General features: G+C 53.5%; 1 protein-coding gene across 1 annotated transcript; it reads left to right on the forward strand.

Annotated features, from left to right (window-relative positions):
- The first annotated feature begins 1,331 nt into the window (after positions 1-1,331).
- On the forward strand, positions 1,332-15,765 carry PCK2 (phosphoenolpyruvate carboxykinase 2, mitochondrial). Its single transcript, XM_044420937.1, has 10 exons — positions 1,332-1,483; positions 5,245-5,490; positions 5,621-5,805; positions 6,526-6,729; positions 7,742-7,929; positions 10,388-10,550; positions 12,242-12,460; positions 12,908-13,045; positions 13,144-13,239; positions 14,490-15,765. The coding sequence occupies exons 1-10, from the start codon at positions 1,455-1,457 to the stop codon at positions 14,942-14,944; spliced, it is 1,923 nt and encodes a 640-aa protein (XP_044276872.1). The 5' UTR covers positions 1,332-1,454; the 3' UTR covers positions 14,945-15,765.
- The last annotated feature ends 583 nt before the right edge of the window (positions 15,766-16,348 follow it).

Genomic DNA, 16,348 nt, shown 5'->3' on the forward strand with positions numbered 1-16,348 from the left:
TTCATTCTTATAGGTGCTTGTTTTTATCCTTTGAGAATGAAGGGTGAGGGTGTAAACCTATGCAGTTGTAGACTGGAAAACCCCCCCACTTGTTTTGGTCTTAAGCCGGCCTCAGACTGCACCTTAAATCTCTTTGCATCTTAAAGAGCCTCAGGAATCCCTGCCAGTTTGGTTTAATGCTGTTCACGGTTGCATCACTGGACGGTAAATTAACAGCCCGTGCACATCTGCCTTTATCACTGATTTCTCAAGAAGAAAATGCACAGCAGCCGCAAATTCCCGCCCAAAGGAAGCATCCCCAGAGATGCCCACAGCACATCCGAGAGGCGTTGCTGAGCAGGGCTTGGCGGCTTCTCCGTGGGCCGCTGCAATTCCAACAGATGTGAACACCTGGATGTGAACACCTGGATGTGAACACAGGAGGTATGTCCCGGAGGCTCTGGTGTTAGCAGCCACCCGGCAAGAAGCACAAGCCCAAGAAGCAGAAGGGAGTCACCCTGGAAGCAGAGGGTTTCCCTCTGGGACTGTTTTCTCCAAATGTTGTCCAGGGTAGCAGGTCTTTTCCTGGACTTATAAAGAGAGGTTCAGGGGTTCTGGCCAGTGTTGATGCTGCCTCCACTGCCCTGGAACACAAAGGCCTGCACTTAATGTTAGGTGTATGTGCAGCTGCAGAGAAATTACTCTGTGCATGCTCAGGGAAGTCTTTCATGCCTGCAGCTCTGGCTCTAGAAAGAAGGGGTGGGGCTGCAAGAGACAGAGCGTGATGCTAGGTGGGCATGTTTAAAGGAGACAGGGTGGTGCAGCGAGAAAAGCCCCCCCTCCCCCCAGGAATCTCTCCTCTGACCGGCAAGGCCTCCCCCTTCACCCCGCCCCCCCCCAAGTGGGCAAGGGCGCGCCAGATGTCTCCAGACTGCTGGAAGTTGTAGTCCAATGCATCTGGGAGGGGGCACTGTTTGTGGTTTTTCCACAATGACAGGAGCTCTGCACACGCTCAGGGGTTTTATTTTTCCTCGGGGCTTCCGCTCTGCTGGGGGATGCGGGGAGCGGTGGCCCGACCCTTCCGCGAAGGCACCCGCTCCGTTGCCCCTCGCTCCGCACATGCCCAGGGGCGCTCGGTCCCGCTCCCCCGGGCCGCGCCGGATCGCGGGCGGGCGCGCGCTGCGCCCGGGCCGCGCCTCCCCCGGCCTGGCAAGAGCGCGCGGCGGTTTCATCATCCGCAGGCGGCGACGTGGAGCCGGGGCGGGCGCGGGGCCGGTCCCCCCGTGGCCTATGAGGGCGGCGGCGGGCGGGCCCGCGCCGAGCCCGGGAAGGCTCCTCGCGCCTCCCCGCGCCGCCGCCGGTCTCCTCCCCCTGGCTTCTTAACCCTGCTCCCGGACGCCTGGGTCCATCCTGCGGAGGCGCGAGGGGGCTGCGCGCGCGCGCCAGCCAGCCAGCCAGCCAGCCAGGGGGACAGCATGCCGGCGCCGTACACGCGGATCGTGGGGTGAGCGCCTCCCGGGGCCCCCGGGCCCGCCGCCCTCCCCCTCCCCTCGCCGGCCGCATCGCCCCTCGCCCCCCGCCCGAGCGCGCCTTTCCCCGCCCCGCCCCTTGCTACCTGCCTCCCCCCCAATTCCTAGTCTCCCCGCAACTCGGCGCCCCCAGATGTGTTGGACTACAACTCCCAGCATCCCTGGCTGGCGGGCGACGCCTCCGGGGAGCACCAGGTGGGGGGGCGGCCCCGTCCTCTCCTTCGCGCGCCCCTCTCGCCATCTCCATCGCCGCCGACCGAGCCTTTGCGGCCCCGACCCTGTTGGAGGAGGGGGCGCTGCACGAGGGTCCCCGCTATGGCGCACGCGGGGCGGGGCAGGCTTTCCCTGCCTTGCAATAATAGTCCGCATCAAAATGACCCTGAGCGTGCCTCTCTCTCTCCCCCTCTCGCGTCTTTTGCACGCTCGTAACGTGCGTGGGAATATGACCCCCCAGCACGCGATGGTTGCACAGCGGCGGGATGCCGTCGCCCCTCCGCGGGAGCAGTCGCCCGGCCTCGGTTTACCGCCTGCAAAATGGCAAGCCGTTGCAGCCGCCCGTGGCGCTCCGCAGGCTGGCTCGCCCCGGCTCGCCCCTTGCCCCCAGCCCGATTTCGCGCGTCGCCCGGCCCCTCCGCCGCCCCTCCCGCGCCTGATCTCCTCGTGGCTCGTCCGGCGCCTTGGCTCGACCCCATGCCTTGCGCTCAGCTCCTGACTTGCACGCCGGCCTGCTCTCCTTCCCCCGTGCCTTTGCACGCTGCCCGTCCTTGAGCCGCCCTGCTGGTCGTGTGAATGCGCTGCGGACCGCCGGGGCGGGGCCGTGCAGGGAAGCGCCCCCGCGTCGCCGCGACGGGCCTGCGTCTGGGACGGGAGGACGAGGCCCCGTCGCCCGGGAATGCCTCCCTTGCTTGCCGGACTATCCTGGGCCCTTCGCTTCCTCCTCTTCTCGCCCTCCACGTCACCCGCACTCTCCTCCCCAGGGACTAGCCCCCCTCCCTGCAACCTTTCACCCTGAAGAGGAAACGCCAGTCTTGTGAGCCGGTTCACGTCCGCTTGGCTTCACGTTCGGTTTTATGTTCGTTGCAATCGCTCCAGCCCAGATAACCGGGGCTAATCTCGACCCTAAAAAGATAGAGACCTTTCCTGCCCCCAACCTGCGGCTCCTGGCTCTTCCTCCAACTCCTGCACCCAGACCGAAAGCCTCAAAACCAGCCTTCTGTTTGGGCTCCCTCAGCCGTATCTCACATCTGCTCTGCACTGGTCCCGTCCTGCTCTGCGACTCCTGGAGTTGCGTAGGGAGACTTGAAATCCAAAAGGCACAGCACTAAAGGAAGAGGGATGGGGAGGGAGGAGGAAAAATAAAGCAAAATTTAGACATTCGTTCTTAGTTTCAGAGTTTTTATGGGTAACAAAGCAAGCTTCCAAATAGCTGTTCCTTCGCTAGCTAATCTATGGGGCTGGGTTGGTCTCCCCCATGCCATAATATTCTGCCTGAGAGGCAGCGGGTGTTGTGTTCTGTGACACTTGGTTCTTTGTTTGATGGATGAAGCGAGAGTATGCAGTTCCAGGGATTATTGAGGATTTGAGAGCAGGAAGACTATAAAGCCCATTTATAAGCAGATAACGGAATACTAATTAGAAATTACCTTTCGCCAAGGATGCCTTTTTCAAAGAGGTCTTGGGTTCCCAGTGGCATCTTTGCCTTGGAGTCATTTTTTGGCCTTAGTTAAATCACATTCTTTCTCAGCCTCTTTCATTCTCAGCCTCATTTCCCCCGCTGTTAAAATGTGAGCCCTGTTGAGTGACATCCCAGGGTTGCTATGGAGCAGTTTTGTGTTCTTGCTAAAAAAAAGTGCATTTCATCTGGGAGTAGATCCCACAGATTGGTGGGGTTTATGTCTGAGCAAACACATCTGGAGTTGCACCATTGGTCTGCTGCAAAAAATGATCCAGCTGTGCATCTTCCTCGATCGGCTGCAGAGGCCATTCAGGTTCCCATTTTATAGATGGGGACACTGAGGCTCAGACGAGGTGGAGATGTGGAACGATTGGAACCTGGCTCTTCTGATATCTTGAGTCAGCATGGTAGATAACTTCATGTTCCTATTTTAAGAGAAGCACCCTGTGAATTTGCTGAGCCAAGTGGCTTCTCTCCCCCCCCACCCCGCTTTTTTTTTTTTTTAATTATGAAAGCTCCCTAAAGCAAGGAGAGGACGATAAATGGAAGCTGTGGCAGGGGGAGGGCGATCTAGATCTGGGAACAGCCTGTTCCCGCGTGGACCCGTGCCCCCGGGGCATTTGCCGGGCCTCCCTCCCTGCTTGTGCGAATCCTTGGCTTGGGTGAAAGTCCACTCCAAGCTGCTCTGCCCCTTTGCCCTTTACTCTGCGTTTGGCGCTGGGCCAGAGTTGCTCCACTCCTTCCCGGGCCGCCGGCCAAACTGGGGGGGCAGGGGGGTGAGGGGATCCGCGCACCCTCACCTCAACCCCAGATCTGCCCTGCGAGGCTCAGGGAGTTGTGTGCTTCAAAGGAGCCGCACCATGCTGGGACACTGGGGCGGGGGGGTGTTGTTGCTGGACTCTGCTCTGTCACACACCACACGGGTGGGATTTTGCGTGCGTGCGGCAAAGACTGAGCTAAACGATGAAGTGGATTCCAGATACATGCAAGGCACGGAGTGGGCACTTGAGAGCGATGCCACCAGCTTCGCTTGACCCTGGAGGTGTGTGTGCAAAAGTTGATTTGCCCATGTGTGTGGCACATAGGCAAAAAGTGTCGCGGCTTGCTATGAAAAGCGTGCGCAAGTTTTGATCACTTCTGCGTGAATTTTATTCTCACGATCCCCGAGAAATCACATCTCTGCGAGGCGGGATATGTACCCCCTTCACATCGACAGCGCCCCAGTCTTGCTCTTTGCTGGTTTGCCTGTTGGGACTGTGCGTGCCGCTGCTTCCCCACCATCACCACCAATATGTGGCTGCTGTGCATTGTGGGAAAGTCTGCAAAGGCTTCTGGGATACCTCCTCTACAGTCCCAGACAGAAGGCTGTTTGGTGCCTCCCTGCACAATTAAACCTGGAGTGTTTGTGGCTGCTTTCGGAGGTGGTTCCCGTGATCCCACGCCCCCGGTTTTCTCAGAAATCACTGATCCTTGGCTTAACCTTGCTCTAAATGAGTTACTGCCTCTGAGGCATCGTTGGAAAGAAAAACACCAAGCTTAGACATGTGCTTATATTCCCTGGAAGATGTGGATCCAGGGTGGATCTGGATTTTATGTGCATTATGTTTTGTTTTATTTATGCAAGCCGTCCCGAGGCGATGCGATGGGACGGCATACAAATTCTCTAAATAAAGTAAAAGTGCTGATTTCCAACACTCCTGCTCGTGATCTCCCGCTTGAGAAAGGGGCGGCAGTTTGAGGAAGTCTGGGCATGGCATATGGTATCTAATACCACTCCGACCCACAGGGGTCCATAGGCTCTCTTTTGCACGGGTCTTTAAAGTTGCGTCTGTGTGCGCACTTGTGATTCCACCGCACATTGCCACGCATGGATTTCCGGTTTGTTTTTGTGAGGTTGCACAGCCAGGCTTGCGCAAGGCTCTCGCGTGCTTGAGGGGCTGTAGGGGAACGTGGGCACTTTGGGGTGTGCCTGGATCTGCTTGTGCACGAGTCTTGCACGCCCGGGGTGTGGCGTCCGAGCAGATAGCATCCTGACCCGAGGCCTCCTCTGCTCTGCTGCAGCTTAGGAGCTTCCTCCCTCCGGTGCTGGGCTGCCGGCCCAGTGCGCTGGGCCCATGCGCCACGGGTTCTACACGGAGACCTCAGCAAGCTCTCCGGGCGGGTGCAGGAATTTGTGGAGCACGGGGTGAAACTCTGCCAGCCGGACAACGTCCACATCTGCGACGGGACTGCGAAAGAGAATGACAAGATCTTGAACCACCTGGAGTCGGAAGGAATCATCAAACCTCTTACCAAATATGAAAACTGGTGAGCCCCTCAGGGCTGGGTGCTGGAGCTGAGCACCGGCCGGCCTTGCGTAGCTGCCGGGAGGCCCCCTGGGGAGTCCTTGCGATGCAGCCCGGAGCTGACGCTCAGTCGTTTCTGTGTCTTTCTGTAGCTGGCTAGCCAAGACTGATCCGAAGGATGTGGCCCGTGTGGAGAGCCGGACAGTCATAGTGACCGAGAACCAGCGGGACACCGTGCCCATCCCTGCTCCGGGGGTCAAAGGGCAACTGGGCAACTGGATGAGCCCCCAAACGTTCCAGGAGGCAGTGCATGACCGGTTCCCGGGTTGCATGAAAGGTGAAGAGGAGATGGATGTGGGAGGCAGAGGGTTACGAGGGAGGGCTTTTCCATCAGGACGGGGGGCTGGCTGCATGCAGCTCCCCCGCCACCAGTTCTAGTTGTTGTCCCCAAACCCCAAATCCAAGCGATTCTTCTACGAAACAAGACATGTGGAGGACATGTGCCCATGTTCCCCAGCAAAGCGGGGCTCCCAGCAACCCTCCCCCAAAACAATTCCCCGTATCGCTTCCTTCCCAGCTGATCTCCACGGAACGGAGCTTGTGAAATAATAAAAGCTGAAAGCCCAGTTCTGTTGGAATTTCAGCAATGCAGCCAGTTCTGGCAGGAGGAAGGGATGCAGCCCCCGCCGGGCTGTGGGGCAGCCCCCCAGCCCTCCAGAGTTCCCCACTCCTGGTCTATGGAGTATGCGCTCCCGCCTGAACCCCAGTTTGTTGAGTGGGACAAGATGAGTGGCTGAATATTTGGCTCCTCGCTTACCGGCCCTCCTTCCGTTTCTCCTTTATCTGCATCCCTGCCCCTTTGTGTTCCATGTCTCCATTCCTCCGAACGCCCATGGATCATCTCTTCCCCGACCGCGAATCCTTCTTCTGCGCCATCCATCCAGGAAGCCGCCCTCTCATATTCCCACACTCTTCCCTTCCCCTCCATTCCCGCCCGCTTGTCTCCAGCACTATTCCTGCTTTCCCCTCTGTTGACCCACTCCGTCTTCCCCCATAGGCCGCACCATGTATGTCATCCCTTATAGCATGGGGCCCATCGGCTCGCCCCTTTCCAAGATCGGGATCCAGCTCACGGACTCGGCCTACGTGGTTGCCAGCATGCGCATCATGACCCGCATGGGCGCCGCGGCCCTCCGAGCACTGGGGGACGGCGAGTTTGTCCGGTGCCTGCATTCCGTGGGGCGCCCCCTGCCCTTGGATGGTAAGTCTCTTCTCTGTGCGGGTCAAGAGTGAGCCTCCTCTGGGGACACCCTCCCTGCTCGCTCTCCTTTCTCTTTCTCGTTGCGAACGTGACAAAAACAGCGATGGAAGCGAGAGGAAACAGAGGCAAGCACGACCCAAGCACAATAATCCTTAATGCAAATAATAACCCAATAATAATAATGCAATAATAACACGACCCAAGCACAATAATCCTTAATGCACAATAATCCTCCATGCACAATAATCCTTAATGCAAAGAAGGAAAAAGGATTCGATGGTTGCATTTTATATACTTTGACATCCGAAGGATGGAATTGATTACGCTAGGGTCTGCATTCCAGTGGCGCAAGAACTGTGAGTTCTTTAGACTGGTGAATACAGGAAGACTGATGCTTATCTCACCTGAGCTGCAGTTTAAGTTAGATGGGGCAGGAGGGTGATCTTACCACTCCCAGCATGGCTGGCTGGTTGTAGGACATTTTCACTAAATATGGATAAGTTTCTCTGCAACTCCCAGGGCTTTTAAAGTCCATGTTTGCAGTCTGTCTGTTAATCTCTCGATCACAGAAAGAGAATTTAAAAGTGTTGAGCATTTGCAAGCCTCATAGATTTTTCAAGAACAAACTTTATGCCCCTGAATTGTTTCAGGCAAAACTTTATTGATTTGTGGAATGACTGCTACTGGCGGAGTTGGTATTAACCCTCACGCAGTCCGTCCTGCAGGCTCAGCCACGCTGTGCTGCAGGTCGCTGGATGTTTCTTGCTTCTCCTTCGCAAGACTGCCTCGTGCGTCGAAGTGACAGAGAGGTTGCGTAGAAAGGCCTCCATGGGTACACATTTAGTCTGAGTAAAGACAGCAAGAGATTCGGCACCGGTTGTTGATTCCCTACAGCAGGGCCGCTGGAATGGCCCTTGGTTGAAAGTCCCAGTTATTTGGAAGTGTTTGCAGAATTTGTCCAGAGATGTGCAGTCTCTGACCTTTGCTTCTTCTCCTCCGCCCCAACCCCCAGGCGAGCTGGTGAACCACTGGCCTTGCAACCCCGAGAAGACCTTAATTGCGCATGTCCCCGAACGCCGGGAGATCGTCTCCTTCGGCAGCGGCTACGGGGGCAACTCGCTTCTGGGGAAAAAGTGCTTTGCCCTGCGCATCGCCTCGTGCATCGCCAAAGATGAAGGATGGCTGGCCGAGCATATGCTGGTGAGGTGGGGGGGAGCGCGAGGAGACTTGTAGGGCCGCCTTGGGGTTCCCTGGGGGTTAAGGAGCCATGTCGCTGGTTAAGGTACACATGAATCCCTACCCTAGGACTCTCCCCTTCTCTCGTGCCGGGTACGGCGAGGCTGGCCTCAGAGCACCTCCTTGACGTGCTCAGAGGTACTCTTTATGACTGGGGCCCCTGGGACTGCCTTAGCCCCAGTCTGGCCCTCCATTTTGCTCTGGGTAGGGGAACGGGGTTTAGTGCAGCCTATCCTAACCTGGCGACCAGTGGTTGTTTTGGACTACGACTCCCAGCATTCCTGATGGCCGGCCTTGCTGGCTGGGGCTGATGGGTGTCGGGGCCCAAGCCGCTTGGAAGGGACCCGGTTGGCCAGAGCTGGTCTTGCAGCCTGTAGCAGAGCATTCTGGGAGCTCCAGGGTGGGGCGGAAGGGCCAAGATGGTTGGCTGGGCGGGGGGGTGGCGGGGGGGTGGAGGCTGAAGCAGCAGGCACAAGGCCAAAGCCCGGCAGCTGTTTACACTGCTTCAGAGGAATATTTAACGAGCAAATATTAATTAGTTAATGAGTGACAGAGGCCTGCTGAAATCCCGGATGGGTGAAGATGAGTCTGACGCACGAAGGGAAGGTGGCGAGGGCATTGGCCCATTGGGGGTGGCTCTGTGCAGACGTCCTCAGGCCCCCTCAGGCTCTAGCAGAAAGCCTCGTAGGACCGTTTGCCCAGGATTGTGCCCATTCACATGCCATGGAAGGCTGAGTAGGGTGAGAAAATGGGTCGCAAGGCATTGTGGGTAATTCGGGACCGCTGGGCCATTTCAGTCTGTCCATCACGCAGTATTGCATGATGGGAAAACAGCCCACAATCCACAGCTTCAAGTCCAGCCACTGGAGTTACGAGGATGTCTTCAAATCAAAAATATCAGAAGATCATGGCAAAATGCAGCATTTTATTTTCTAAAATAATTCCTCTGTCAAACTGTGGTAGAAGGAATATATTGCAATGTAGTCTGGAAGTTTTAGGCCTCATTGAAAAGCCAGGACTTTCCACCCCATCCCACCACATGTATTTAACAACTGTGTGTCAGGCAGAAATTCAACAGGTGAAGATCTACAAATGGCTGCATCTCCATGATAAGGGGTTGAATTTCTGCATGTTGAAGGTACATTGGGGGAAGCTATGCCAAAAAAAAAAGCTGGAAAAGCAGTAAACGCTACCCATTAAACAAAACTAGGCTTTATGACTTTATGAAATTTTCCATGGCGAATTTCCTATTACTCATGCACATTCTGAAATAAACATTTGTTTCTTAAAACAAAAAGCTCCTTTGAAATTTGGACGTGTTCCATATGCCCCACAGACACAAAAACAATTTTGCTTTCTTATTTTCTTTTAACATTTGTCATGCATTTCCGGATTAGTCTGTCTGACAATCTAACCGTGTTGGTCTCTCCTAGAACAGAGCCACTGAAATTGGCATGATCTGTTATGACGGAGTTCAGTCCCATTGATGTCAATGGGTATACATTAGGTATCCCTAAAGGCACAACTGGATGCACATTGGGACCAAAAATGGCCTACAAGTCCTATTATGCTGGGAGTTATAGGAATTTTCAAGTCTAATTGTGCATAAGATTTGCACCCTTAGTCTTGATCCAATCCTAACTCCTCTGGAAAGGACAATTTTAAAATGCTTACTTAACATTCTTATGTTAATGTATATATGGAGAATCAAATGAAAGTTTTTTTCTGGGTCATTACTCAACGTGATCTTAGCTGCTGCCCCTGTACAGTTTAAAAGCAGTTTTAATTAAATGTGTAGAAGTGTGGGTACAAATACAGTATTTCTCAAGAAGAAAAAAAGCATTATTTCTTTGCTTCTTACAAATGCACACACATATTCTATAGGTAAGCTCTTTAAGAGGTGATGCTTGGATAACTGAAGGCACACTTTCTAATCAATCAAAAGTTTCCTAATAGATCCGAGGTGGGGAACCCCTTTTAGTCTGAGCAGGTAATTCAATTTCACAGAAGCTCTGGGGCTTTGATTCCTCTGGTAGGCGGGGCTACAGGAAATTGGGGCGGCACCAAAAAGCCCCAAAATGGCAGCCTGTTTCAACTCAAATCCCTTTCTGTTAGGAACTGCTGGAAGGCTGGGAAGCCACCCAATCTGATTAACTGGCTGGCACATCCTTCAAGCTGTAGGCTTTGTTTTGTTTAAACTTGCTTAGAATACGGCATCTTGAAATATGCATTTTTTGATTGGCACAGTGAACAAAGCTCTTTGTGCTTGCATTTGGCCACGCTTTCATAGGCGAGGAACTGGGTCGTGCGTCGGGCCAAGGTCTTCTCACAAAGAAAGAGCTCCCTGCAGGCCATGGGGGGTACACGTTGCTTCCCTGCAGAGCTCCTCTGCCACTGACAGACAATTCATGTTGCCTTCCAGATCCTGGGGCTCACGAACCCCGACGGCAAAAAGAAATATGTGGCTGCCGCATTTCCCAGTGCGTGTGGGAAGACCAACCTGGCCATGATGAACCCCACGTTGTCGGGCTGGAGGGTGGAGTGCGTGGGGGACGACATCGCCTGGATGAAGTTCGACAGCGAAGGTGAGTGGCGCATTCGGACAGGCGGAGAAACGCAGCTTTTTCCCGACTCGGGACCCCGAGAGCTGCCCCAAATTATTTGAGCAAGACCTTGATCATGACTTTATTTTGTGAACTTGTTTTGGATCTGTGTGTGTGTTTAAGTGGCCAGCGTCCTGGATTTAGACTGAAAGATCTCGAGTTTAAATCTCTGGCCATTCTCTTCGTTTCTCATATAACCCACATTTTGCTGTGTGGACGAAAGTCTGCAAAGAGGAACTTCATGTGTTTATATCACTGTATATATTTATTAAATACCAATCCTCATTTTCTGCTAAAATTGATACTCGAGGCAGCTACCAACAAAAGACAAAGGGGATAAGGAAATTCTAATGAAAATATATCAATCCAGTAATGAATGCTTCTGTAATGAATTGTGATATATCGATATTTGATGTAAACAATACGTAATCAGGATAGACCCATCTCGGTTGCTGGTTGTCTTGGGAGGGAGACATTGTCCAGGGGCTCGGAAAACTTGGACCAGGCAGTGGCTGCAGGACAGAAAAGCAACTCTCTGCAAAGGATCTTGAAATCTCGGCACGCTCTAGTGGGTGGATGTTGTCCTTTGAGGAACGCCGTGTAGCTGTCCTTTGGGGAACGCCATGTAGGCCTTTAAAAGTCACACAGAGCTGTTGCTGAACGAGAGAGCCGCACGCTCCTTGTTACCGGCCCTGGTGAACAATCCGGCTGCCACACGTTGGACCAACTGATGTTTCCACCAGTTTGCACGGGCAGCACCATGGAGAGCGCATCGCGATGCAGAAGTGAGATGCGTGTCATCGAGGCCAGATCAGATCATCGCCAGCAACGTGCCCCAGGAACTCCCTGGTGGCTGGGCGAGACAATATAACGGATCGATAGACTAAATCGCGTATTTTTCTTTGCCTGGTTGACGTGGGCAGGTGCGCAAGAGGGCCAACTGCCTGGCCAGTCCTGCGCAAACCGGTTCAGTGCCACTGGCTGAATCTCGGCCCCCGCTCTTTGCAGATGTGGGGTGTGGGGTGAAGGGCTTATGGTTTTTAGATGCATAAGACAGTCTTCTTTAGCCTGCCACCCTCGGGGTGTTGGACAAAAACTCCCCGCATGCTCCAGCCAACATTTGTCCAACATACCCTGAGGATGCCAGGTTAAAGAAAGCTAAGAGAAGAGGTTGGGCCATAAGGAAGGCTGAGCGCCGAAGAACCGAGGCCTTTGAATTGTGGGGCTGGAGGAGACTCCTGCGAGTCCCTTGGACCGCAAGGCGATCAAACCGGTCAGTCCTAGAGGAGATCAACCCTGACTGCTCTTTAGATGGCAAAAGATGAAGGGGGCGGCAGAGAATGAGGTGGCTGGATGGGGTCACTGACCCAGTGGGTGTGAGCTTGGGTGGACTCCAAGGGATGGTGGAGGGGCAGGAGAACCTGGAGGAATGTTGTCCATGGGGCTGTGATATCCATCGGGCATGACTTTACGACTAAACAACAACGAAAGAGAAGAGGGAGCCGCCATCCGCAGGGCTTCCTGCGAGATCATATCCTTCGATTTCTCCAGTTTTCAGAGGGCTTCTCCGCTTCCACAGTGGAGAAGGGAATACCTCGGAAAGGCAAGCCAGGCCAGCAGGCCGCATCCCTGCAAGAGCTCAGGCGTGAATGCAGTTCTTCTGTCCCCTGCAGGCCGCCTGCGCGCCATCAACCCGGAGAACGGCTTCTTTGGGGTGGCACCGGGCACATCCACCAAGACCAACCCCAATGCGATGCACACCATCCAGCGCAACACCATCTTCACCAATGTCGCTGAGACCAGTGAAGGGGGCGTCTACTGGGAGGGCATCGACCAGATGATCCCACCTGGGGTGACCATCAGTACCTGGCAGGGCAAGCCCTGGAAGCCAGGTAAGCGCTGGTGTGCTCGTGTCTGGGTGGCCACGGGAGGGCCTAGGGACTGGGTGGCCAAGTCCCCCCTGCTTCGGGCACTGGCTTCGGAGCTCAGAGACAGAGGTTCAGGCCCCTCTGGGGGTGGGTGGAGGGGTGGGAGGGAATATGGCCTCCCTTGCCTTCTAGGGCAGGGGTGGGGGGCGTATGGTTCTAGACGTTGGCGGTAAAACAAGATCCATCACTGGCCATGCTGGCGAGAGCTGACGGGTGTTCTGAACCAACACGTTTCAGCAAGATGTAAGAAAGAAGAGAGTTTCTCTAGTCATGTACAGAATGCCTTGTCTCTCATCACAAAGTACCCGCTCTGGCAAATTTGGGATGTCTCTTCTCAGCAAAGCTTGATTCCCAGATGCCGTTGTTTCCTGAGTTCCCTAAACCCGAACTCTTGGATCTCTCCCTGGCCAGGTGATCCGGGACCCGCAGCTCATCCCAACTCCCGCTTTTGCGCTCCGGCCCGCCAGTGCCCCATCATGGACCCGGACTGGGAGTCTCCCGAGGGTGTCCCGATTGATGCCATCATCTTCGGGGGCAGAAGGCCAGCAGGTGAGCCATGTGCCACGTGCCTCTTCCAGATCTCCGGAGCCCTGGTGCATCCACGGAGTGACCTGCTTGTTTCCCCTCACACATACTCTCCCCCACAGGTGTCCCCTTGGTGTACGAGGCCTTCAACTGGCGCCACGGCGTCTTCGTGGGCAGTGCCATGAGATCCGAGTCCACTGCAGCAGCTGAACACAAAGGTGAGCCCCCCCTCCGCCCGCCAGTTCTGTTCATTTGCTCAATTTCTCAGTTACTTCTCCTTGGCTCTTAAGATGGTTGCCCATGGAAGATGGCGATAAAGCTGTTGGGAATATCTTCAGCTCCCGGCAGTAGGAATGTAAGAATGCCCAAACCTTGTGGGTGCGTGGGCATGCTGGAATTATGAGGGTGCCGTAGGCATTCCCACAAGATGGCTGCCTTAGGGCACAAGCTGCCCATGCACAGAATGCCTGCCAAGCGGAGAGGGCCAGGTACGAAACCGTCGTTTGCTAGAAGAGACTAAAAGTAACGTTTGCTAGTAGACTAAAATGTGTGTCCTTTTGTGCAAGAACCGCAGTGCAAGGCAGAGGTGGGGCTGAGTTCTGAAGCGCAAACCACAGTTTCAAACTGAAATGGAGGCGGCACTGGAGGAGACCCCTTTGCTTCGCGATACGCCAAGCTTCCGAATGCAAAACAACCTTTAAAAACCTGCAAATCCAAATGCAGTTGAGGAGGGTCAGCAAGGGTGGCGGGTGCCATGGGGCAGGCAGGGACCACAGACTCAATCTGGGGACCTGCGCCATCGCCAATGCACACCTACTGTTACCAGCTGGGGCAAACCCCGGGTGGACCCCAGACCCAAAGCCAAACAGAGCCTGAGACGAGACTTAGAGCTAATAGCAGTTTTATTCTGGTGCACTATAGAATAAATGGAGACAAAGGGGAGATGCTTCCCAAATCAGAGTCTCGAAAGAGGTACAGAGAGCATACATTATATACCCTACGTCATAACATGTTGTCCGGATACAAAGTAAATTCATTTCCCCATTATTCTTTGCTCTATTTGTTAGTTTATAGAAAACTCTTTATTTATCCAGAGACTCCCCTTTCTCGTGTGTCTGTTGATTATCTCTGAATTATTCACACCCGCTCTATGTTTCTCACCTACTAGTAATTTATAATGCAATTTGCTACTTTTATTGAGACTTCACCTGGATTCCAACCGGTCCCAGGCTCCAAAGATCCTTCTCATTTACCCTCTTTGACATCCAGTCATCCTGTCCCAGGAGTTCACCCAGGGTTCTCCATACCTCCCCACTCCCTCCTGGACAGGCAGTACAACATGGCTGCAGATTTCTGACTAAGTGGTTAGCCTAAGTGTTGTGAGAGAGTATGTTTCAGGTAACACTACCAACTTAAAGATTTGCACACCTCTCTTTGCCCCTCTGCTCCCTGTCCCCGATCGTTACAGGTAAGGTCATCATGCACGACCCCTTTGCCATGCGTCCTTTCTTTGGGTACAATTTTGGCCGTTATCTGGAGCACTGGTTGAGCATGGAAGAACGCAAGGGTGTTCGTCTTCCGAAAATCTTCCATGTCAACTGGTTCCGGAAGGATGCAGCCGGGAATTTCTTGTGGCCAGGCTTCGGGGAGAACTCTCGAGTCCTCGACTGGATCTTCCGCCGTGTTGATGGGGAAGCGAGCGCCAAGGAAACCCCCATTGGGTACATCCCAAAAGAAGGCGCCTTAGACATGTCAGGCCTCAGCAAAGTCAGCCATCAAGAGCTTTTCTCACTACCCAAGGAATTCTGGCAACAAGAAGTCCGGGAAATAAGGCAGTACCTGACAGAACAAGTTCCCCAGGACCTGCCCAAGGAAGTCATGAAGGAACTGGAGGCTCTGGAGGACCGAGTGAAGAAGATGTGAGGGACCTGGAAAAAGAAGAAAAGAACCAAAGACACGTCCTCTGTATCTCCGATGGGGAGAGGGAGGAGATAGCAGAGAGCATGTTTACAGAATTTCCCTTCCCCACTTCTTGCCAGCTAACCCTTTCTGGCCACTGGGAGTCAGCGCTCTTCTTTCCATGGTCGCAAGGTGGCCATCTGGCTTCTCAGGCAACCTGAGCCATACCTAGTTCCTCTCTGTGAGTCCGTTTTCTTGATACATCTGCTTTCCTTTCTGTGCCACTCTCCTTGCCTGGTTGCCGAGAAACGAGGTGGAAAGGATCCGCCATCTTCTTTCCTCATGTGTGTCGTTCTTCTCTTCTGAGGCTAATTTACTTGTCTGTGTGTCTTTCCTTGTTACTGAGTCGTTGTTTTGACCTGCCACAGACTGCCTTTTCTTTTTGGTGAAGACTACTTTGCAAAAACGGTGTGTGTGCGGGGGAGATATGTGAGGAAACCTTAAGCTAGCTTGGTGCACATCTTCAGATCCCAGCTTGAATGCCCACTAGACTCATTCCGCTTGGGAGCATGAATGGAAAACGAGTTGATAGTTAGCTTGTGATACTGACAGCACTGGAAGCTCTTCCATCGATAAGATTCTACATCAGGGGTCCGTTCCTTAGCAGAATCTTGAGACCAGCTTTCCTATAAAATAGCTCAAATCTGACAAAACAGTAGGTGCTAATCCTCCGTCACTTTCTGGGCTTGCTGCTAATCTGTACCTGCATACCACCCCAGCTCCAATAGATTTTATGATTTATACATTCTGCAAACAGGGAGCAAGTTGGCTGCTTTTCTGTGTCAGGCAAAAAATTGTTCTGCGTAGTTTAAAGTGCAATGCTATGTACATTTAGGGAAGAAAACCCAACAACTCCAACATGCCCCATCCAACAGCAAAACAGTTAACACAGCTATATAATTTGAATGTCTCAGTTTTCTCTGGCTGGAAGTTTTCCTCTCACAGTTAGAATATTTATGAACATTCCATGACTGGAAGCTTAGTGCTGATGATAAAGCCCAGTGTCCCTTATTACTGATGTCCACACCAGCGTTCACCAATCTGGTGCCCTCCAGATGCGTGGGAGTGTCATCCCCACCATCCTATTAGCTATGTTGCCTGGGGGATAATGGGAGCTACAGTCCAAATGCAACTCTCAACCTTTGCATTATCCTGTTTCAAACTTCAGTGGAATTCCCTTGCAAAGCATTTGTCTTTCCCCGGAAGAATAATACATCAAAGTTGGTTTAAGGAAAATTAAGAACTCTGTCAGGCTTTAGTTAAGCTACCCATGAAACCTGAGCAAGGGAGCAGTGTGGAGATGAAAGTGTTGTGTATGGACTGGGGTAATCCTTGAATTGGGCTCCTCTTGAATTATGCTTACCTCAG

The sequence above is a fragment of the Varanus komodoensis genome, unplaced genomic scaffold (assembly GCF_004798865.1).
Source record: "Varanus komodoensis strain SLA01 unplaced genomic scaffold, ASM479886v1 scaffold112, whole genome shotgun sequence".
In the NCBI taxonomy this organism is placed as follows: domain Eukaryota; kingdom Metazoa; phylum Chordata; class Lepidosauria; order Squamata; family Varanidae; genus Varanus; species Varanus komodoensis.